General features: G+C 38.8%; 1 protein-coding gene across 1 annotated transcript in view; it reads right to left on the bottom strand.

Moving 5' to 3' along the window:
- Positions 1 to 1,956: 1,956 nt before the first annotated feature.
- Positions 1,957 to 25,473, bottom strand: part of slc6a5 (solute carrier family 6 member 5) — a 28,910-nt gene continuing 5,393 nt past the window's right edge. Inside the window, exons 6-16 of the mRNA XM_011487398.3 lie at positions 23,321 to 23,471; positions 21,747 to 21,879; positions 20,178 to 20,312; positions 19,984 to 20,087; positions 19,574 to 19,698; positions 19,315 to 19,427; positions 12,690 to 12,821; positions 12,460 to 12,559; positions 11,354 to 11,454; positions 9,691 to 9,858; positions 1,957 to 5,836 (exon numbers count right to left, since the gene is read on the bottom strand). Of these exons, the coding sequence (XP_011485700.2) occupies positions 5,681 to 5,836; positions 9,691 to 9,858; positions 11,354 to 11,454; positions 12,460 to 12,559; positions 12,690 to 12,821; positions 19,315 to 19,427; positions 19,574 to 19,698; positions 19,984 to 20,087; positions 20,178 to 20,312; positions 21,747 to 21,879; positions 23,321 to 23,471 (1,418 nt within the window). The 3' untranslated portion in view covers positions 1,957 to 5,680. The remainder of the gene's footprint in view (positions 5,837 to 9,690; positions 9,859 to 11,353; positions 11,455 to 12,459; positions 12,560 to 12,689; positions 12,822 to 19,314; positions 19,428 to 19,573; positions 19,699 to 19,983; positions 20,088 to 20,177; positions 20,313 to 21,746; positions 21,880 to 23,320; positions 23,472 to 25,473) is intronic.

Below are 25,473 nucleotides of genomic sequence, written 5' to 3'. Positions count from 1 at the left end.
AGCAGAAACCGAACCAGGTGCATATCATTACATTCAAGAAAAAGAACTGCAATTTCCAAGGTCCTCAGGGGCGTGACGTCACCGATGACCGGGTGGAGCAGAGCCTCGGAAAAGCCTCAGCACAGAAAAATTACAGGAAGAGGACAGCATGGCACGCTCACCATTGGGATTCCGATGATCACAGCATTCAAGAAGGCCCAGACATCTCCCGATCGATCCCCGCTGACAACTGGAACACTACAGGACGCCCACCCCGCAGATGTACGGCAGAGACGCGTCCGCAGCGGTGCCGAAAGACGCGCAGGGAGCCGCGACACTGCCTGCTGAACAGCCGCAAAAGGAAGGGCAGACGCAGAGAAGACGGACGCCCCCACATCAGAAGAAGGGGGACCAATGAGTCTGAAAAAGAACGGGGGGAAGACATATGACGCTGAAAAAGAGAGAAGGAGAACAGCGAGCATGGAGAACCGGCGACGAACGCAAGGGAAGAGAGGAAAAACTGCACACCTGGACTTAAATAGGACGCTGAACAGGTGAGTTGATTAACTAAACCGCCCTAGGGAGGAGTAGTCGAAGTAAACACACTGCTTGAGTAGTCTGCCTGAAATGCTCCCAAGGTCGCTCACTTCTTCAAGATGATCAAGTGGAAATTAAATATGTGTGCAAACAAACAAGTAAACAGGAACTAATGTTAAATCCATTTACATTTTAGTTTCCTAAAGTTCTGCCCACTGTTGTTTGTCCACATCCAAATAATCCAAAGGAATTTAATCAATTAATTTAGAAAGGATTGTATCATGGTTTAGGGCAATTCGATTTGATTCGATTAACAACCTGCCTCAGATGGATCGGTCTGGTAGGATAAATGGATTAATCGTTACACGCCTAATAATTACAGTATTATTTGGAGGGTCGTACAGGGAACGCAGGTATTTCTTACAGTTCCCTTGAGGCTTGTGTAGCCACCTTACCATTTTTGCCCCCACTGACCTGTTTTCGACCGTGAGAGTTTAGGTAAACCCATACAGGTCTGCCTATATTTTTCTCAAAGACAACTCATTTTCACCCACAAGGGTAGCTTTGACTAAGATATTTGTGAAAGCTGTGTCACACAGCAACTTTGTACATTTTGCGCATTTTCAACGTATGAGATGAGTCTTTGTGGTACATGCGTGATACATGTTATTCATGAGTGTTTCCTGCGTTCGTCAATCTGACGTGATAAGATGTCAGTTGGGGGTTTTAGCCCACAGATCGTTATGTGAATCGGTTAGAGCTGTTCAAAATTTTTGGTCAGTTAAAAATGATACAGTTTATGCGTATTTTACTTAGTTTATACAAAATTTTAACATAAATATTAGACAAATGTACGTTATTTTTGCGAGAACCATATGCAAATTTTTGGCTCTTTAGAATCGTTCCCCTGTGTCCACCAATGTATAACATTTATATCGCCTACACGGAACACATATCGCTTTTCAATTACGTAATTGACACACGAATCAGTAATGAATTGCATATAAACAGCGCAATAATCACGCACGGTTCATGTTTTGTGTTAATTTAAGTGTTCTTTGTGTGGTTTATTCATACTTACTGTGGTTTTGACGTGGTTCATTTGTGATGCATCTGTGATATTTCCCATAAAGACAACAACTTTTCTCACTTTTTCCACGTGTATTCACATATAACCAATTTTCATCCATGCAAGATGCGCAAAATGTACGCAGTGGCTGTGTGACATGGCCTTAAGAGCCAACATTTTTGAAAAACTGCAATAGCAAGCATTCAGTCTGGAACTGTTGCATAAGTGTCTGTAGGGGTTCAAAATGCCTACATTGCTCTGATAACAGCCTTTAGATCTTCTGTGCTCCTGGTTCTGCTGTCCTACAGGAGAAACTGGATAGCAGGTTGGGTTTCTTTGCAGCAGAGAGTTCAAAAGAAAGAAACATAGAATTAACAATAACATTTATTTATTTATTGACTCATATGTTATACATTTCATGATAGAATAGCGATATATATTATTATTGGCAAAGATACTATAATCCAATTGCATTTCTATAGATAAATAGAAAAACTGAGGTAGGGCCTCAAAGATTGATGATTGTGAAAAATAAATAAATGCATTTCACATTTATGATATATTCATCTGTTCTATTGTTTTTTACACATCACTCATTTTGAAACATATTTGAAACATAATATCTACTCTCAATTTTTTTAATCAAATGACTGTCATGGGCTGTTGGAGGCACATATCTATATCCATAGGCAGCAGTGCCTCATGTAAAACACACAGAAATATATGACATTACTCAAGTAATTAGAAATTTATCCTATGCATTCATAGGTCCCACAGTAAGGTGCCAAAAAGACACAACAGACATAACAATAGGAATACTATTTTTACATGAGATAGACAGCTATGCTGTGGTGTTATTTTTGAAGTACACATAATATTCTACCATTAGAGGACATCTATAAGGCCAATGGTTACCTGAAGGTGTTTTGTAACGTATTGGCACACACTGACGTACATTTATTATATGAATGGCAGTATCTCAACCTCCTATACGCTGATGACACATTCCTGTTTTTATATAGTTTATATTTAATGTTATTACGATAAGGTCATGTAGAATACTCTTTCTTTGGTTACTACACTGTCCATAGGTTAATTGCAGACCAAGAGAAATGCAAGTTTATTTATTTTTTTCTTTTCCTCTTGTGCAAATGGACAACAGCAACCTTCTGTTTCTCAACTTTAGGAAGAACATAACGTTCTCTAAAGTAAACATGCACCAGCTTATACTATCAAGAGAAAAAATATATTTATATATGGACACTGACTGACAGCAACACAAATTGCACATGCAAGCTTTTTATCTGGTGCATTTAATGAAGCAGAAAGGTATTAATTAAACCTAGAGCTTTATTTACTTAGCTATTTCTTTCTTTAGTTTTCTCACTCCAAAAAAGGGAAATCCCGATAAATAAGGAAACACGGTGCCGTGAAACATTCAGCTTTGTAGCTGCTGCCCTAAATAAATTCTTTAAAATTATTCAGGGCATGAAGGCGTTTAGCATTTTAGTGTTCCAGCAAAGAACAATACATTTGTTTTATTATTTTAAGCTTTAAAACCACAAACTACACTCACAGCAAAAATATTTGTTTGTTTTGGAGCGGATCGTTGTTTGAAGTTTGCACTTTTTGACTTCTCAAAGAAGACAGACGACGGTGTGTTTGACGGAGACATTCGAGGAAATAGTGCTTGACGATCCTTTACATTTCATCCTACATTCTACTCTGAGACGGGCCATGCACATGTTTGATTGAATGAAATTCAGCTATACAGAGACAATCACACGCACACAAGCATACACAGACATCCATAATTATCACAATTGAACAATTACAGTGAAACATCTTTAAAGAAACACAGTGTAGCAAGCATTTAACAATTTAACATCAGGATATTTGTGCTCATAAATTGATTATGTGTTGTTTTCAAACAACCCAACACCTAAATCAGACCTGTGCTGTCTTCAGGCAAAGGTTATGAAAAGACATGGCTTTGAGAGAGAGAGAGAGATCCTTAAACGTCTGTCAGCTGTTACAATAGAAACACTCCATGATACCTGCTGAGTTAAAAGCCTAATCAGGCCAATTGGGACCTTGATAAAATACAGATGGAAGATGTCAATGAGCAGAAGAAACTTAAGGCTTCAGAGCGGATGCTTGCTGTTAAGTTGAAGATAATAGTTTTTTTAAAGTAGAGACAAGGCTGACCACCACTGGGGAAAAAAACAGCAGTTGACTTTTATAACCTAAAAAGGTTGAGTCTGAACACATCATGACTAATAAGGAAACTGTTCCCTAAATTAGAGTTAAATGCCTGGTTTTAGTGGACAGAAGAGTGTGGAGAGGGAAAGGGAAAAAATGCACATTTTGTGCCAATGAAACACATATTGCAAAAATCAAAGAAAGTTGCAAAATTCATTTTTTCACCATTAACCTTTCACATCATCCACTTGGCCCATTCACATTTCCTTTGTAAGTCACAGAGAGTTAAAACTAAGCACTTAAGCATTGAGTCCTCAGCAAGAAGTATCTACATTGTACTCCTATGCAACGCTTTACCACAGCTTTTGTTGTCATTTAGCTTCAAAGGCGGCACTGTTAAGGTCTCTTTGCAGCAGATGCTGCTGTTCTTGCAACAAGCTCAGTAGTCCGACGGAGTATACCTGAGACCCTGTTTCCAGGAGGACACACGGAGAAGCATGAGTGATGAGGATGATGAGACAAAGCAATGCCCAGAGCTCTACCACAAGCTACAAGAGACAAAACACACTTTTCGGCAGAGAGGGGAGTCATTTTGTCATCTGATCTTCATCTGCTCAAACATGGCAATGGCAGACGGAGAGTCTTCTGTACTAAAAGAGTGCATTTGACAAAAGTATAGGGTAGCAAGTAATGCTTAATTTTGATAAATACGTTACATATAAATAATTTCTTCTCTGTTCAGAACAAGAAATGACACAGAATGAGTATAGTGTTAAATATTTGAGGTTAATCTAATATGATGTCAAATGCATGTCACAGATGGCTTTAGAAGATCACAACCCCAAGGACTAGAACTATGCATCCAAAGTAAGTGCACAGGGAGTAACTACAGGGTTAATTCTAAGACTTGAAAGGGTTGGGTTAGCAGTGTCCAACACTAAAAAGACTGAACTCTACATTTTAAATAATACAACAGTAACACAAGTTAATATTTAGATGGAGCAGGTGTTGCACACTGCCCCTCAGGTTTGCAGAGGAATACAGATTTTAGTACTGTCAAGTCTTCAGAGGTTAAAAGATGTCTAGTGAAAGGGGATGTCTGAATGCATTTGAACTCTACTGGGACGTTGGAGGCACATTTCGCAGATCTTGTAATCTGTTTTTGACAAAGCAAGAGCCACTGAGTAGCAGCTGACATGACTATACATATATATACTGCAATATAGAAACAAAATTTGATAATAGAGCATACTTTAAAACTTTTTCTACGATTATCTATATAATTTATGTTGCAATAGTTGTCTCTAACAGGTGGAACTGATTTCCAACAATGTCTTAAAGCATTTTTCTCTTTTTTTATTTTTCCGGGACTCTTTTTTTTCTTCTCTTTCCTGCTTACTCCAACACAATTCATTATGTCTACACACAAATATGCAATGCACACATACGCACAGAAACACACACAACTCTACTGGGAGCAGCTATAGTGAGTCTTATATTGCAAGTGCAGTCTGAGCTGTCATTTTATGACACAATTTTTCTTTCGGAATAAGGTTCTCTGGGAAGGATTCTGGAGTAATCAGCGGACATATGTGGGAGGCAAAGAAAGCCTATTAACTGAGTACGAAGCAGCAGCAGAGAGGCAGGCTTCACTTGGTCAGCCACTCCTCCCTGAGAGAAGACAGGCAATTGCAAAAATGGAAAGGAAAAGGAAAGGGATCCTGTGTCCGCATTTGTAAGAAAAGGCAGAAGACGGGGAAGCAAACAGTGAGGCGTACAAACAAGACCAAAGAGCAAAAAGGAGTGGGGGCGACAAGGACAAAGGCATCCACCTTCTCCAAGTAATTACTGAAATGGTCAGACGTAGTGGTTAAAATGCTGGCAGGATCGCTGCTACTGGTAAGAAGTAAGATGGAAGTCCTTTGGGGGCAGCTTGAGACCCAGAGAGCTGGTACCGAGGGGATCGGTCATGTTCTTGTAGCGATCCCCTCTGTGCTTCATCAGGAAAGGACCCCAATCAGGCTGAGGGGAGCAGACCAACTTCAAGCGCTGCAGGATAAAACACACAGTAATTTGTTAGATGCCAGGCCTACATAAACGCTTAACCCTTGTGCTATCCAAGGCACTTCATGGCTACAAAAAACAAAATCCTCACTCATTAAAGTCTTTTTGCAAATTGCTTCCATCGTAACCCTTGTGCTATCCTAGGCACTTTAACATTGGGAGTTGGGTCATCTAGACCCCACAAGACAGTGCACTGAACCGTTTTTCTTCAATGATTTGTGATCTTCACTGGTGTCCATGCATTACCTGAAATCCTCTCCACCTTTATCCACCTTTGGCATGGTAGGGATAACATGTCAATGTAAGGGTGGGGTCATAGGATAGCACAAGGGTTAAACATGACTGTTCCTTGTGGGGCACACTGAACCACTCTCCAGATTTGCCTAATCATTCATGTTTGAACTACCAAGTATGACAAAGACCCACTACAATTGTCTTTAGAGCTGTTTTAAAGGGGGTATCAGAGGTTTTTTGAGTATGATTATGGTCTTTTTAGCCAAGATAAAAAAAACGTGTTGTTTTATAGGACATAGTTTCTGCAGAGCGGCAGGAGTTCATCAGAGATTTGCCTCTGAGTTGTGGAGGGGACTGTTGGGGCAGAGCAACCCTGCCCATCTTCCCCTCGCCTTGGATGAGAGCTCTCTGTTTACACGCTCTCTTAGCCTACTCAAACCCCCAACCTAACATTACTGGTACAACAAAAATGTTGAGCAATATTTGAGCTATCCAGCCGCAAGGACGAGGATCTAGTCGTCTAGAAGTGGATGCATCAGAATGGAGCAGAGCAGGGAGCTTGTGGTCTGACCAGTGAATTTTCTACATCACAAATACGCTCTTTTTCAAACTGCATTGTTTCGTTTGCTTCTGATTCACAACAATTTGAATAAACAAAATACTCAGAAATGCAATTCTGAGCTTAATTCTCTCTATATATGTCCTCCATCAGAAAATACCACAAGGACATGTTAAAAAGGTGGGTCTTTAAAACAGCTTGTCATTTGATTTCTCTCAAAATTTTTCAAGTTTTCCCCTTTTGGTCTTTTGTCACTGATTTGTGATGCCATTACAACTGTGGACTACTTTTACACTTTTGTTATATTAGCAGTTACAGTAACCCTTGTGCTATCCTAGGCACTTTAACATTGGGAGTTGGGTCATCTAGACCCACTAGACAGTACACTGAAACTTTTTTCTTTAATGATTTGTGAAGCTCACTGGTGTCCATGGATTACATGAAATTTTTCCACCTTTATCCACCTTTGTCATGGTAGGAATAACACACTAATGTAAGGGTGGGGTCATCTAAGATAGCACAATTAAGAACTTACTTATGTGTTCCTGTTGCTTTATCTCACAGAAGCACACTACAAAACAACGCTAGAAAAATAATATTAAAAATAAAACAAATTTCATCCTAAAACACTTTATATAAATTCACACACAATTACACAAAGAAAATCGACTTGAAAATAAAGACTAAAGTTTGGTTCGTTGGAAAGAGAGGCAATGAATACTGAATCCATCTGATACCTGTGGGATTAGTTAATTGACACAAAATCACAGATGACAATATGGCGTTAGGGAATTTGCTCATCGCAAACACTGTTAAGTTAATATTTACTATGTGAACTGGACTGAGTGAGGGTGGCATCATCCATAGAAAACAACTCTAACTAGACCTGCACAATAAATCGACAATTTATCGTTATCTCAATTTTAACTGTGCAATATGCATATCGCAGGTATCAGATCAGTGTAAATTGCAATAAATGGTTACCTTAGATGTGCTAAAACAATCATCTAGCAGCTTGAATTATTTAACAAATCAAATAAATCTATTATGCATTTGACCAGTCGGATGGACCCTTTACATTGTTGACCAGTCAGATAGAGCCTGTTTATGTAAGATGTTTGCCTCCTATGTACGTAGACAAGGGTCATTGGGAGTCTAATTTAAATTAAACTGTTTCAGTGAAATTACGTTTTTGGTTGGTTTGCTTTTTGTTCATGTATCGCAAGTTATATCATCATCGCAGTAATAATCACTAATATCGCAAATCACAAGTTTTCCTCATATCCTGCAGCCCTAACTCCAGCCAAATAAGTTCATTCAATTGCCAGTTTTCTGTGATATGGACATTGTCGTGTTGGAACCAGAACTCATCAGTAAATAGCGATTGGTCTGACTCAATCTATGTCAATATTTCTATGGCAACCACATTCACCAATCAGGAGTATGCTTGTTGGAAGTCCACACCCCTTTAAAGTTGGCTCACGTGAATCTGTCAACCAAACATGTTGGACGTTCAACATGAGACCACATATTTTTACTGAGGCACATGATTGGTTGGTTTATAACTTGAATAACTTGCAATACGGAAAAAAATGTGTGAAAAAATTCATATTATCAAGAACATGGTATCAACAAAAAAAAGGTATCAGATCAAGAATGGTTATTTTAACCGATAGAATGACTGAGTAATAGCTGTTTGTTACTCTAAAGAAGTCTATGGGATTTTTAGCTTTTGGGAGCAGCAGGTGTTTCCTGTTTGGAATGCCAGGGGGGCGAGGGGTCACTCAGTCCAGTTCTCTTATACAGTCATTGGGAACTAACTAAGACACAGATACTTGTCATTTTGAAGAGGAAAATAAAATAAATTAGGACGACAAAATCAGATCAACTCTACTGTTTGCAGCTCCTTTTATTTTTCAAAACAACCTCCACTTTACGTTTTTTTTCCTCTAAAGGCCTGTTCACACCGGGACGAATTTCGCCGGCGATTTTCGTCGACGTTTAACGCCTCGTGACTAAACAAAGGGCACCAATGTGAGTGTGCACACCGAGGCGAAAAAACGGCACGCGCCAAAGCGTCAAAAAAAAAAAACGCCTCGGGTTCGTTTTTTTTTTTCGACGCGTCGCGTCGAAATCTATTCGACCAATGAGAATGGCGCTTTTGCACACGTGTCTGGAGCTTATGAAGTTACAGTAAAACACAACTTGGGGGCGCTCAAACACAAAACTGCCTTGCTGAGCACACATACCAGCGAAGAAGATAGACGCCAAGTAGCGTCTACACTGCCGCAAAGAAATAATGACGGATATTCTTAAATATCCCCTTACCAAGTACCAGTTGGAGCTACTGATGCTTGAAATATTCATGTTTTCTTTGTATGATTCTGACAAGCGCGTAAATACTTGCTCTCTTCTTCTGAGTGAAAAGCGACTTTAAGAATCGTAAAGTTGCGCAGCGCCACCTTGTGTACAGGAGTATTTCTGTTTACATTAAGCGCCATCTAATGTCAGGGAAGGAAATTGCATGTTCGCTCGGCTCATCGTCAGCGAAAATCGCCTGGGTGTGAACACAAAAGACGTGGCGAAAAACGCTGGCGAATAACGCCTGGCGAATATTCGTCCCGGTGTGTACGGGCCTTAATGCCGTCTTCTCTTGTAACTTTAAAATGATATATTTTTAAAGTAGTCATTGTCTCTTATTTGAATAAAAATAAAGCTTTGATGAAAAAAAATTGTAGTCAAGTAAAAGCATAGAACTGTAATTATAGAGTCTGAGAATGATCCCTGATTGAGTGTGCTGTCTGAGACGGTAAGGAAGCAAATTTTTCTGACAAAGAGCCACAATCTTAATCAGTCATTAATCAAAGCATTTAAAGGAGCAGTAAGACCTACAGAATTGCTTCCAAGTTATTCCTCCTGCCTGTGGTCTGTCTCTCCACAATACTGAGAGACAGAACAAAAGAGGCATTTCTTATAAAGTGTAAGTCTGCGAGGACGACAGTATTGGAATTTGCGTTGCAGTGCTTTGTTTTGTAGGAAATATCACCTCGCCTATGGTGCCTGGTGCCAGGTACATCTTGATGAGGAACATGATGGGGATCCAGATCACAGAGCAGATGACCATGAGCCACCCCATAATCATGGACCAGGTGGGGTAGGTGTAGTCTTCATAAGTCATCACCTTCCACTGATACAGACTGAGTCCCAGGATGCCCTGCATACATCCAAAAGATAAAAATCAATTCAGTTATTTCTTTTCCCTTTCAAAATGCAACAAGCTGCACTTCAGTGGCATAAAAATGAGCAAAACGCCGCTGTACTTCAGGTTTAGCTCTAAATCGGTTTAGAAAGCTCATCTCTGTAAAAGTTGTTTCCTACTGTAAACAGCCACTGCTCTGAGAACAAACAGGCTCAAGGTAATGACAAAATGTACGAGGAAATGCAAACTACTGTGTTGAGTTCCATGTGACTGCAACTATAAGACTAATGAAGAAAATGTACAAAAACAACCCATAAGGCAGGCAGCGCATTATAGAATCAGATCATTCCTGAATATCCTCCAGGTATTGAAAACAGGAGTTCTGTAACTGAATACAAGCTAGTAAAATCCCTTATCTGAAATAATGAAACCATCTTCAGTTATCTCTTTACAAAAAAAAAAAAAGAATCCCACAGTAGATTTTTACAGCATGCATGTGGAACACTTTTTTTTAGAACAAAAACTGATTACTGCAAAATAATAGTTAAATTTAATTTGCAGTTGTGTGTGTACTGATTCGCAGAAAAATAATAATAGGTTTTGTGTCAATTAATAATAGCTTGTATTCACTATATATGTAATAAAATAATAAATGCTCTACTTTGGTTACAAAAAACAATTATGATGATATTGATGTGAAGAATTTAGACAAAAAGTAGGGCGGTGAATTGGCAAGAGGCAATTGCCTGAATGGGGCTTTAAGAGGTGCTTCAAATATGAAATAACTTTCTTCCACAGAGTGAAGTGGAAAACAAGAGTAAAACGCTGCACCACATGTTCGCTTATAAAAAATGAACTGAAAATCGTTTGGGCAGCTTTTGAAATCGATACAAGTATCGCCAAATGAAATATCACAATATTTCACAGAACTGATTTTTTTCCTACACACTTAACTAAAAAGAGACAAAAAGAGCACAACAGACAGTGGTTAACCCCCCCGAAAGTAGTGAGATGACCAGCAGAGCTAACTGCTGCTCCATTTATTGTGGTCACCTCTGCTCTAGAAATGCAGCCGTTTCCTTTACAACTGCAAACATAACACTGTCAAGCACTGGCATGCTGGTGGAGCTGCTGCCCTGAACGGCAAGGACAAATGAGTGTCTGTTATACAGAAATTGTGTTTCATGGGAATGCATGTGACTGCTTGAAACAGATAAAAACGATGTCACCCTCAGCCTTGGGGCCTAAATATATCTGCTTGATAATCTGGACCGACAGACTTCCATGTGTAATGCAGAGGCAACCATAAACAACTTGAAAATTGGTGGCAAGACAGAGCAAGGAAGGAGGAAATCGCTTTTGCTTTCAGAGAAAGAGGGTCAACTCTGCTCTTTCTGTACAGCAAATAAATAGACTTAAAACCAAAATAGCAAAACTGACAAATTACAAACAGCCGCAGTCACCAGCTGATGAGAAATGTAATGAGACCAGCAAAAAAATAAACACACACCGTCAGGATGGTTGGAGTCACAAAGGCCCAGCACAGTCTCCAGAATCGGTTGGGCTGAAAACCAATCATCATTTCAATGTCCGCACAAAACCTCTGCAGACCTGCACCAGTGGAAGACAGGAGAAGAGGAGGAGGAAAATAAAGAAAAGAGAAAAATGAGTGATTGAAAGAAAGTGAAGGCACAGTAAATAACCTAGCTTTAATACAGTCCCTTTAAAAAGGTATCCACAGATTGCATCCATCTCTGGATATGTGTGTGTGTGAGAGTGAGATGGGGGCGGGGGCATCGGAATCTGTCATTCCTGAGCTATTGTGAGCGAGCAGATGGCTTCATTCCTGCGCCTTTATTGACTGATAACAGTGAGTGACATGAAGAGGCAGAGTCACACAATCATTTCAATATGTCATCTGTACTCATGCTCTGACAAACTGCAGAGGAGCCGGTTGCCTTGCCTCTTGGAAACAGCGTGCTGATGTGCAGCTGAGCCCTGCCTTAATAATGCAACACAACAGAGACCCCTGCCGATCACAAAGGACATTACAAGTGAGCTCTAATTGACAATTCCAGAAAACAATTGCAGTCTTTCTTTTGTTAATGTTTATTGGTACAACCCAGTGGGTGGCAAGCATTTAAAAATGGCAAAAAAGACTAGATACATTTGTACAGAGCTTTTCTTCACCTTCTGGCTGGTAAAAGCACCATTCTCCCCAGGTTTCTTCATCCTATTTTCTCCTGTCTTTAGCTATTTTTTCCCATTAGCACTTCAGATTGTAAGGGGATTGAACCACTTACTTTTTGCAGACAGCTGCCCTGGCTCTTCAGAAACAACTTCTATAGTTATGCTTGTCAAAAAGAAGATCCATCTAAGAAATGAATAGCCTATGATTGTCTGAAACTAGTAAAAACAACAACTTTTGGGATTGGTTAGTTTTATTTCTCTTTTTAACAGATTTTTTTCTATAAATTGGTGCAAATTTTTAAGGACATGGATAATTCTGAGATCATTTTCCCTTTGCAACTCTAAATATTGATCTACATTATACGTAGTGAGTGAAAGACAAGACCATTGAGAGTGAAAAAAGGGGCTATTTGCTGAAATACTTACCATAAAGATAGGAAATTCCCAAAAGCTCAAAGATGGCAATAATGACCAGAGAATAGGAAGCAGCAAACGTGTCCACCAGCTGCAGCATGTACATCCCATTCTGCAACAGTACAACACAATAAAGACCATCTCCACCTCACTCTTTGCCTTTACCGCTGTAATGTCTATCTCTCATTTGCTGCTTTTGGAGAAGTTCCAAAGTTCATGCATGTTTAATGCTTGTGTCGTACCTCTGTGATCATAGGAAAACCCAGAATGAAAAAGGAGGCACAGCAGATCAGCGTGAAGACCGGCTTGTGTTTCCTCAAGTACTTGGGGAACTCATCTGAGACAGATGTTACGATGGTCTCAATGGTGGCAAACTGTAATAGAGCACAGCAGAGGACAGAATGAAGGAAAGCAAGAGGACTCGAATTTACTCCTAGCATATCAAAGCAACTTGATAGACTTGGTGGAACATCCAGTGAGAACTGGTGGCTTATGCTCTGCAACAGTAAATATAGATAAGGTGTCAATGAAGGTTCTCATTCTTTCAGGTGACGTTGTTATGAAGTAACTGGACTTGAAGTCTTCTTTCTTTAAAACATTTCACCACTCATCCAAGACTGATAAGGCCAAAGGACTTTCCCCCTTTTACACCGGAGCTTTAGCTCCAGTGTTGACATTCTTTTGACCACCTTAGCTCTTCCACCATTTACGCAATTAGTTCTTACATATTACTTCCAGCAGATTCTAAAGCGGGGAAGAGAAGCCTCGAGCTGATATGCAACACATTTACAAAAGTGAAGTGTTTACGCAATTAACATAAATGAGCTGATTCCGTCACAGAGAAAAGCATTCTCGTGGCTATGCATAACGACAAAAAGCCGCATTTCTCCGCATCAGAATCACTTTGTTCACGTAAACAGTTAAAAATCTATGGTACGTGAAAGAGTGTGTGTTATTCAGGTATCTTCGGCGGCAACATCTTTGGTGTTAAAGGGTTTGCTCAGATGCCATGACACGACTTCAAGAAATAGACAAAGCAAAGAAATGTAAGGTGTAAAAGAAATGCTCTCTAAAAAGGGGAGTGTTCAAGAGCCTTTGACAGAAGAGAAGGATCTCCTGCTCTGATTCCTCTACCCTGGAGGAACCCCAAATGAACAGTGGGTCTTTGCAGAGATGGCAAACTGAATATCACATCTGGTGGCAGTGCAATGGGCTATTATGCTTGCTGAATTAACTAAAGGGTTAATTCAGCAGGGTGCAGCTGATTTGCAGGTTTGATTCCTGACTTATGTGCTGAAGTGTCGAAGTGTCTTAGGGCAAGACACACAACCCCACTTTGCATCTGGTGGTTGTAGGTACGCGCCAATGTAGGGCGTGCATCAGTGTGTGAATGAGTTTGTGAAAAGTGAGTGGGACTATGGCTGTAAATCACTTTTGGCCATCGAGAAAGGTAGAAAAGCGCTATGCAAGTCTATGCCATTTATCATTTCTAGGGTTACAATTATAATAATTCATTGATACATAAAAACTAAAGAAGAGTACTGAGTAATTCACAGAACAGAAATGTGTACAAAGTGAAGGATTTTAGGGTCAAATTGTTTGGGGCGTTGTCTGTGAGTTTGACAGTGGTCATTATTCTGCTGGTGCTCTAATGGCCTCTGATACCACTGCCCTGAATGGAGAAGTGCAAACGGTTCCTGTGCTGAGTGGTAACAGTTCTTTACAGCCCTCGCTGCCCTCCAGAGGTGCTGCCGTTCCAAGGTAAAACAGATGTGTTCTGGTGTTATTCTCTCTCGGTTTTTATGTGCGTGCACTATATGAGTTTTAGGATGCTGTGTGCGTGCCCTGCAGTCACTCTGTAAGCAACCGTTGGTCACTTAAAGTTGATTCATGCAAGCATGGCTTTCCAGCAGAGTTTAGTGAACAGTGGTTTGACATGACCTTTTTAGATGATCGAATACCAGGTGCTCTGCAGAGTTATGGAGTATTTGCAGGGGTCTCTTTGTCTCCAAATAACTAATTGCAGATCTACAGGATAATGGATCATCTGAAGAAGTCCAGTGTATGTTTAGAGTACTAAAGCCTTGAAACTGCATCAGTAGAAGTTAAAAATGTCTTTCCTTTTGCTTTCTGCCTTAGTCACAACTGCCCTTACAGGTGGATATGGGCTGTCTGCTGGCAAAAAATGGGCAAACCAGTATGGGGCACGCAGGTGGTCACAAAGGAGCTGTAAGACACACCCCCTTAGGATATGGCCAATCCTGTGTCCATTGGCCCTAACAACCTAAAAGCAGTACCATGTGACTAAGGCATTAGTGAAGACAATATCAATAAACCTGTAATTGCTTTCAGACAGCCCTCAGATGTCTTCTAGTCTAATACAGGGTTTAATAAAAAATAGAAATAAAAAAATTTCAAACTCTACAACTTCACTTCGGGCATCATCCTTGCAAACAATGGCAATCTTAAATGAGATGATGTGATGATTTAGGGCAGTTAGGAAATTTGGATGGTTTTCTTGCAGTTAAAACCAAGATGGTTCTTAATATTCCTGACTGAATAAAAGAGAAAACACTTTTAAGTTTTAAGATGGGATTATCCTAAACCGTTTTATTGTGGTTTACAGATCTGCTGTGAAGGAAATTCAATAGGGATTACTCTATTTTCAGCACTAAGACACACTTAAAAGCCCTAATTTTTTTTTTTTACCAAAAATGACATTGCACCTTATAATTCTTATAATTCCGGTTGTGCTAACTGGTGTTAAAGCAATTTTGAGGGGTTGTTATTCAAAACTTTGGGTTTGGTGCTATTGTGAATATGCTAACGTGGCTAATGTGTAGCAGCGTCAGACTGTTTCTTTTTGCTTTCTAACATGCTACAGACAAGGTTAGCAGTTACCAGTACAGTGATCCCTTGCTATAACGCGGTTCACTTTTCACGGTTTTGCTACTTCACAGTTTTGCATCGTGCATTGTGTTCTGCATTCTGATTGGCTAAAAAGTCACTCCGCTTCTTCTCTACCTGTGCGTCAATAACGTTGCAGTTTAATATGTACACCTACGTAAAACAGCTTGCCGAATTTACAACACGTACGTGCAAATCATCTTGTAATTTGGAGTTTCTCTTAAACCCATAGAAAACAGAGCGACAACAACTGCAGATCACTATGTTCTTCTCCCGAACAAACACACCTGCACCGCGGGCTTCAAAAGAAGAAAACCCTGCAGAGCAGTCAGGATGCTCAGTCTGAAGAGCAGTGAAATACACCTGAGTCACTATTTGTCCCACTGTACTTTGTATTTTTTTCATAATCATTTTAAATTTTCTCCCGTTTAATCCAATTACTTGGGTCGCGGTGGGTGGGGCTAATCTCCGCGATTTGAAGCCTTCTGTTCACATTGATGATTAAAATTATTATTTGACAGTACAGTACAGACGTTATTTGATGAAAAAAAACGTTTCTAAAGTACTTTTATTTGTGAAACAAATGCTTGAGCCTGTAAAATGGCTTGTTCTTTCTTTTCAATGTATAATAGAGTATTTAATTGTATAATAATTGTAAAAAAAATAGAAGATTCTACATTACGGATTTTGCCTATCACGGGTTCTTTTTGGAACGTAACCCCTGCGAAAAACAAGGGTTTACTGTATTGTAAACACGCTAATGTGGCTAACATGTAGCGTGTTACAAACAAGTTCTATAATTTTTGTGTTAATAACCTTTGACTGACTGACTTATCTTGGACTCTTTCGTCTTGCTAATGCACCTTATAGTTTGGTGCGCCTTATCTACGATAGAATTGGAAAATTAACTTTTGAATGAGCTTGTAAAATATACACTGGCATGTCCTGGCGCGGAATATATGGTAATTATTATTTTCAGCATAGAGGGCATTTTTCTCTAAAAATTCAAATTCATCTTCAAACACTATACGCAAAACATGAATACTTTGTCCTTTACATTAATTTGTGCTATAGTGTTTCACATGATGACTAATTATTTCTCCTTCGTTTTTTCTTGTTTCCTTAAAGAAAGAATCAAAACATAAACGGCATTGAGGTAAAATCAGATTTGTACAGTAATTTAACTTTTTTATTATTATTACTCTTTCTTAAATCCTATGAAATTGTTGTTTTATTGTTTTTTATAATAAATCCCATTTGCTGGTCTTCCATGTCATCTTTTTGTTTTTAAATTGTGACTGAAAAGTAACCAACAAACCAAACTGAAGATAGATTAGTTGCAAATGCTCACAAACAGACCAGAGAAGATAGTTTTGTTCGGCCTAAAACATCACTGCAACATGAAAGTGGGAGGACTTTGGTGATGACACCCAGGATCCTGGTTGAGGATCTATACCATCCAAGGATCTCATTTTAATAAGATCACGTTCTCCCCGTAAAACTTCAACTCATTGTGAAGCATCTGTTTTCAGCTCCTCAGAAATTAGTTTGCTTCGAAAACAATTTAAAAGAGAATTTATCCAAGCATGAGGGCAAAAAAAGCAGGAAGGATTTAGTTTACAGTAATAGAAAGCTGACAGCAGAGTCAGCCTGCGGAATAACACTGATGACAAAAGTGGTTTTGAACCCAGAGATCAGTTCATGAATATACAAACAGAACTTGGTGTAGCACCAAGCTTTCTGACACCCCCCTAGCTTTCAAAACTAATTTCCTGTCAGCACCTCAGGCCACCATGCTGCTTTCTACAACAAAGCCAGCAGCCGTCCTCTCGGAGCTGCTCCTGCAGCGGCAGAGTAACATCACTTAGTGCTCCTGTTGACTTGTGTCTTAATGCACCGCTGAGGCTCTGCTCCACTGCTTGACACAGCAGCATCACAAAGCTCCACATGCTCTGTGGGGATTAGCCCGCTTAGGATCATAGCTGAGGGACTTTAAAGTTACATTAGTGAGATGTCAGCAGTGGAGGGTAAAGCATATAATTGCTGAAATGAGTGATAAAAAATCACAATCAAACCAATTTTACTTTTTTTTTTTACTTATGTTGTCTTCATTTCAAAGGCTTGCATTTCAGTATTGTAATTTAAAATAAAAATGTTGGTGTTGTGCAGCAGATATTAAGATCAAAAGCGGTTATGAATAGAGACTTGCATTAGAAAATATGAAATGATTCAAAAGAATGAAAATACACATTTAGAAATTAAAAAGCATTGCAACTAATGAGTGTGGAATGCACAAAATGAAACCAAATTTGCTGCAGAGTAGCGCTGCGTGACATTGATAAGTTTCTATCTAGTTAAAAAGTGCATCTATTCTTTCATTTTATTTTTTGCCTGTCATTTTTATACTTTATGTAAAAAAAAAAACTTATAAAATCATTTTTATCCTCTAACATGTTTTAATTAGGTTTTGCCTAACCTTTTGTAATCAAATCAAATAATGCCTTCTTTAAAAGGTGCTCCGTCATATCCACAGGGCATGGAATATTTAAATATAATAACTTCCAGAGACTTTGTGTTGGTGATTAGACTAAGTCTTGCAAAGTGCACCATTTTGTATTTTTTGGTAGGATTTTTAATGAAGAAAGGCAACAAAAAAGTTGTTTTAGTTAATTTTAAAAAATTGATGCACACTTCCAGGACAAGATGTACTTCAGTTTTGTTACTCCAGAAATTTCAGGTCAACTTTGAGCAGAGGCGGGAGCATGACTCAAGGAGTCAACCACCTGGAGAGCTGCAGGATTTCAGCTGAAATCAGTCGCAGCGGGAGCCACGTGTGGAGAATCCTGCTAATTAGGTCAGGGCCTATGCAGTGTTTATGCGTTCCTGGAAGGTGCCAGTTAAGTGTTTACTTCAGACTAATTGCGAGTCAAGAGGTTCAGGTTTCTGACAGAAATCATGAAGCATCACTCCAAAAGATTAATCACATGCTTGAAAAGAATAAAAACTTTTTCCCGTTTTACTTGTCTTGATCCTTGGTCCTCACCTTAGTAGCAAACTCCTATGCTTGTTTTTGCCTGGTGTTAAATCTGCATTGCCTTGTCATCTGTTTCCTCTGTAGAATGCCTTTCTTTTCTAGATTTTTGACTCATTTCATCTCCACATTTTGTACCTTTGGTATTTCTGTGTCGGCCTGTCAAGGGTGTACCCCCTTTCGCCCAACAGTAGCTGGGACAGGCTCCAGCAACCACATGGACCAGAAAGGGATAGAGCAGGTGAAGAAAACTTTGCATTTACCGAGTCAGAGTTTATCAACTTTCACTTTTTGTTAAATCAGTGAGTCTGTTTCTGCTTCTCAGATAAATTCAGCTCACTCATCTAAAGAAAGCAGTCAGAATTAAGTTCATCAAATATTCACTTGTGCATTTTTTTGGCGGGAATCATTTGTGTCATTTGAGCAGAAGTTTTGACAGTATTTTGTGAAGTTTTTCTGCCCTCAAGTGGTCAAAGCAGCCATAAATAAAACTGTCTTGTTTGAATGCAAAATTATAGCCAATAGGTGACTTTTTTCATGGCTACAAAAAACAAAATCCTCACTCATTAAAGTCTTTTTGCAAATTGCTTCCATCGTAACCCTTGTGCTATCCTAGGCACTTTTACCTTGGGAGTTGGGTCATCTAGACCCCACAAGACAGTGCACTGAACCTTTTTTCTTCCATGATTTGTGATCTTCAATGGTGTCCATGGATTACATGAAATCTTTCCACCTTTATCCACCTTTGTCATGGCAGGGAGAACACGTCAATGTAAGGGTGGGGTCATATAAGATAGCACAAGGGTTATGTTTCGTAGTATTTCTTCAATAATAGAACAATAAAAAAGCAAATTCAGCATTACCGGGAGATGTAGACAAGATGAAAGCTGACATAATGCAGTGCATAGTAAGACAGTAGCTGTGGTTACCATGGTATCCAGTCCAAGAGTCAGAAGCATGAGGAAGAAGATGATTGCCCAGAAAGGAGACAGGGGGAGTCTGGTCAGAGCCTCCGGATAGACAACAAATGCTATGCCTGGACCTAATACACACACACACACACACACACACACACACACACACACACACACACACATATATACAGTAGAACAGGAGTGGACTAGTTACAGCCTGTTTTATTGAGCAAAGCAGGTCTGCGGCGTCTGCCTGCTGACTCTGATTTCTTACCCTCGTCTGCCACCTTCTCTATTGGCACCTTCAGCTCATGAGCCATGAAACCAATCACGGAGAAGATGACAAACCCAGCAAAAATACTAGTGGCACTGTTAGTGCAAGTCACTATAACGGTGTCCCTGTGAACACAGAGGAGAAGGATAGAAACAAAGTGAGCAAATATCCCTCTCTGCCTACGGGAGGACTGCAATCACAACACCTGATAATTATCTGACAGGCTCTCTCGTCTGTTCAACGGACAAAGAAAGAAGGTAAACAGTGCCTTCTGGTGGCGGGAAGGAGAACAGACATTCAACACTTAACTGTGGCTGCTAAATATCAGACATACAGACACAATAACATGCATCTGCAGTGATATTTGAAATGTGGCTAACAGAAGAATAGTTTACCTTTTGAGTGTTTACCTGTAGCAGTTATTGTGGAACTTATTATAGGAGGAGAGTGTGATCAAACCTCCCCATGCAGCTGACAGAGAGAAAAATATCTGAGTCGCTGCATCTTTCCATACCTGTAGAGGAGAGTTGCAGATGAGGGCAACGGAAAAGTTTTGGCTGCCTGAAAACTATGTGGTTTGTTGAGGAACAAAAGAATCAAGCACCTTTGCATCACTCAGTTTCTCCCATTTAGGTGTGATGAAGTAAAGGATGCCATCCCCAGCACCAGGGAGGGTCACACCTCGGATCAGGAGGATGATCAGCACCACGTAAGGAAATGTTGCTGTGAAATAAACTACCTGAGGGAACAAAAACGGGGAGAAAAACATATGAAAGTGTTCTCTGTGTGCCGGTCCCCAGCCCGGATAAAATACAGGGTTGTGTCAGGAAGACCATCCAGCATAAAAATCTCTCTGCCAAACCACCTGTGCAGATCAGTGAAAGGTGATTCGCTGTGGCCACCCCTGACGGGATAAGCTGAAAAGTGAACTACATCTATTTCTTTTACTTTTAAAATGGGTTTTGGTATGTCATTTAAAAACATTGGTGTGTTCTAAAAACGGCTAACAGGGAAAGACCATGTTTTTGGCCTGTATATTCCTTTCTGCATTGGTGGATGATCATAAGCAAATTATCATCTTGATTTCAATTCAATTCAATTCAATTGTTGCACTAACATCTTCTGTCCAGAAGAGGGCAACACATGATTGTCAATATTTCTCGATCAGGGGTCTGCAACCTGAGACTCTGGTGGCTCTTGGACCCCTTTGTGGCTCTCTGGTTATAGGAAAGTAGCATGTTTTTAAATTAAAAAAAGTAAAAGTCAAGGAAATAGTAAAGCTTAAAATTAAAAAAGTAAAGTAATGTATAACTCTGCGAGGCTTTCAGACCACGGTAGCCACAATGCTCCAATAATCCATCCAGCGGTTCAAAGTCAGACTAAAACTTTTGGACAGATTTTTGATACATCAGGCGTACCAGATCATAAAGCAAATTTTCAATCTCTGCACATATGTAAATATTTTAATTGCAGCCTACGGTTTAGAAAATACATTTAAGGTCACATAATTACCGGTAACTGATTTAATTTTGGTTAGCCAGATTTAGAAACTTCTGGCTGTGATGCACCATAAAAGATAAGACTAAACAGTTGTTTTAATCACTGCTGACATTACACTTCTTATATGTACTGCAGTGAGATGATCCTATGCGACACTGTCTTTTATTTTTAAAGGAAGTCCTGTCAAAAGTTACAAATTAATTCATTATTTAGAAAAAAGGCTATTTTATCTTCACGATTATGTTTTATTTATGCCAAAAACCAATATTTCATTTATACAGTATTTATCATGGTAGTAACACAACTATATTTTTCTAAAGGGTGAAGAAAGACTTTGTGGGTCCTGCTGGATTTTGGTCAGTGAAAAATCGACCTCTCTAAGAACTGAAAGCTGCAGACCCCTGACCCCCACACGTTTTTTGTAAAGCAGACTTCTGTGTCGTAAAAGGAAGGAATCTAATTTCATGTTATTTAACATGCAAGCCACTTTTTTCATCAGCTAAATTGAAAAAAAAGATTAAATGAATCTGCAAAATGATGCTGATATACGATGAACTTTGCAGTGACTACTATATTGAAAGTGTAAACACCATAGAATTTCTGGCTCAGTTCAAGTCATAGAAGGAGAGGTTGAACTTGTATGGAGGCTCTTGATTGTGTCTGTTTTTGTTACCTTGCCTGATGACTTGATTCCTTTGGCCAGAGAAGCATAGACAATGACCCAGGCCAAAAACAGGCAGCCTGCCAGAGGCCAGCGGATGTCTCCTGGATATTCAATGCCTTTGGAAATGTGCAAAACATTGTACCTGCAGGAAGGAATCACACACAGCTTTGACACAAATATCAGAACGATATGAAAAATACACCTTAAGACCATAAATGCAGAAAAAAGAAATCTTGATTTAAATTTTTTGGACTCTTCTCCTCTTGAGACTACAAAGTCTTTTAAATATCTTGGTATTTTGTTACAACAAAATGTATTATTTTATACTCATTTACACTCAATTACAAATAAACTAACCTACCATCTCAAAATTCTTAACCAATCGGTCAACTGTTTTCATTTTCATGTTAGACACAACTGCTACTTCCAATTCTGGATGATGGAGACCTCATAGGTTTTCTTGCCACCTCTTTATGTTTACATTCTTTAGATAGAAATCATAAATCCTTCTTCATCGTCCTCATGCCACTCATCATTGTATAGTGTTTAAAAGTTTGAGTTGGTTATCACTATCAGGTGGACAGCAGTTTCATTGGTTACAATTTATTTTTAATTTTTTGTTTTTAAACTTTCCTCCTTATTTAAAACAATAATTTGTACATTATACAACACAATATAACCTATGACATTTTAATCTTTTTTTCTGTGCCAAGAATTAATAAACAATCTGGCAAATGTGCATTTTGTTGTAAGACACCAAATGATTGGAATATTCGTCCAATGTTGTTACGTTCTGTTACCAGAATTCAGGAAAGCTCTTTTGGTTATTGTTTGCTATTGTTTTTAGTTTTCTGAAGTTGGTATTGCTGTTATTTCTTTCTTTTCTTTGTGTATGTTCTGTTTTTCATTATCGTTTGGTCTGCCTCCGGTGTGAACGGTTACACGTGTGAGGGCTTTGTGTTATCTGCTGGACTTGTCTGTTTGTTTGGTTTGGTTTCTCCTCTGTCGATTGTTACTCTTCCCTGTTTTCTTGCATTTGCTTCTTTACTTCAGTAAATCAGGAGGACCTTCTTGAAAATTAGATGTTTCTTCTATTTAAGAGGTTATTCCTCCCATTTGTAATTTAAAATATCTGAATAAATAAATTTTCCTTTTAACTACGATTTAACTAAGAATTTTCCGTTGGTGTCGAGGATTAAAGAAAAAACAGGAAGCAGCCATGATATTTTAATTTCAATTAACTTGATTCAGAAAGGTTTTGAGACCAGGAGTTTAGGATGTGTTTTTTGCATTCATAACTTAATGTGATTTTCATTTGTGGCAATAAAGCTTTCACTGAATTTGCCATTTGAGGAGGATTGTTTTTTGTCTGAATGTAAAATGTGTAAAATTTTTCCTGTATTTTATGGGAATTATCTAATAGAAAGCAGGTCTGATTACTGCGCCCATGTCTTTTTAGGCCTGATCAGTGAATGAATGCAGAAGAGATTTTACAGCCACAGTGAAGACAGCTAATATTTTCTATTTTGACTCATCAATGAAGCATCAAGCTTAGTTTTCCACTGACAGAAAGCTCCACTCACTTAAAGTATTCCTCACTGGGGCTGACGTAGGTTTTGTTGGCGTCAATGCTCACATTCAGCAGCTTGGTCAGGTTTCCCACAGCGTTTGCAGACAGACAGAAAGTGGAGTTCTTCACTGAAATGGCGTTCCTGTCACGCAGGATGCATGAGTCTGTTTCAATCAGAGACCAACATATGTGAACTGGGAAAGACTAGGAGAGTCAGGGGCTAAACAGATTTTTAGAAAATAAAAAGCTGCAGACAAAAGGTCCGAGGCCTCAAGAGCAAACGCCACACTGCAAAAACAGGTCTCTGAGAAAGAAGAGATCTTATCCCATTGGTAGATTTTCTTTAAATGAGCAAAATAATAAAAACAAATCTGCCAATGGGATCAGAAAAATGCACTTACCAAAACTTAGTTTTTGAAGAAATAAATTCCAGTCAGTAAGAAATGTTTTTTTTTCAAATTAAGATTGTTTTTGCAGTGCAAACTTTATTGATAAGATTATTTTTCTTGCAAAAAACAAAAAAAGATTTTTTTTTTCTTAAAACAAGTATTTTTGCTCTCTTAACCTCTCAGAGCCCAAGCTAATATTTAATAATAATAATAATGATAATAATAATAATAGATTTTATTTATAATGCACTTTTCATTACATGAAACCTCAAAGTGCTACAAGTTATTTGAGCTAACACTCTACACAGAAAGTCATAGAGCCCCAGTTAAGATGAACAAACTACTGTGGTAATAAAACCCGATGTGGATGCCAGCTCTGAAGAGGTTCTGATTCAGTTTTTGCAGTGTATGTCTGTTTAAACCCCCTTCAAAACGTTTGTCTGAACATTAGCAACATGAAGGCTTCAGCTTCCATCCACAAATTAAGCTATTCCGTTCTTTTGTCAACAAAAATCAAGAATAACACTTCAGTTTCCCATCAGTTAGGAATTGTCACTCGTCTTTGACCAAAACACATGACCATATAAACCAGGGCCTTCCTACTAACATTCATTCCTCATACCAAAAAAAGCCAGTTTTTTTTTATATCAAGTAGATGTTGCAAAGTCATCCTATCTATACAGTCACAATTACAGTCAAATTAATCTATACTGTAAATAAACACATTTTTCAAAAAATGTCACTGAAAAAAAGTAAAACGTCTTCAGTATGAAACACATTTTGTATTATTCACCTTCAAAGACTTGCTGATAAAGAGCTCTTCAAAATAGAATTAATTAACCTTGTTGCCTAATTCCAGGTACGACTTAGAAAATTAGAAATCAGACAAACATTGCCAGTGTCTGGGATATTTTGGGTTATTCTACGCAAAATGCCTTGCTAAAAATATACCTATATAATATATTGCAGAAATGAATATGATTAAATATGTTAAGTTAAAGTACATTTTCACTTTTTTTGCATTGTATATCTTTTTTCTATGAATGTAAATATATTTTCTTTTTAAGCAGGTTTTCTTTAATTTGTTCCCTTCTATTCCTTTCTAGTTTTTGTTGATTTGGAAAAATGAAAAGAAAAAACAATGGAAAAATATTGGCCAATGATGTCATTTGCAAATCATTTTGCCATTTTTTTTTATATATATAAATAAAAATATTAAATTTTAATATTAGGGGTGTAAAACTACACGTAGTTGAACCGAACCGTTTTGGTGCGGCTGTTTTGTTTCGGTTCACTTCTGTACCGTTTCGGTAAGTTTTTTCCCCGCACATGCATTGTAACGACCCAGCTGCTTTGTCACTCACAGCGGGGAAATGAGAGCCGAGCTGCTTATGAACTAACTGCGTTGGCTGTCCTTGCCCCATACTCCACACTCCCTCAAACAGTCTCAAAGAGAGAATAGACAGAGAAATAGATAGCTCATTCTCCTTTCCGGCAATAAACTCATTTATTATGAATAAACACGAACAGCGTGACAACATGAACCTCACTTCTTTTCATAGCTTTTATAGCACCATCACCATTTGGTGATAGTGAAGGATTCAACATACAAGATTTCCCACTTCCCATGAGTCTTAGTGGCTATAGGCGGGGCTAACCCCCAGGTCGCCACTGTATTAACTTTGCGCCGAGGCGGAAGTAATGTTAGCCGTGAGTTTCCTCCGAGACACTATTAGGTGACGGACGGTAAGCATGTCACCATATGGCTAATGCAGAC

The sequence above is a fragment of the Oryzias latipes genome, chromosome 3, assembly GCF_002234675.1.
Source record: "Oryzias latipes chromosome 3, ASM223467v1".
Classification (NCBI taxonomy): Eukaryota; Metazoa; Chordata; class Actinopteri; order Beloniformes; family Adrianichthyidae; genus Oryzias; species Oryzias latipes.
Note: the sequence above shows the minus strand (reverse complement) of the source record. Positions and strands in the feature narration are given on the sequence as shown.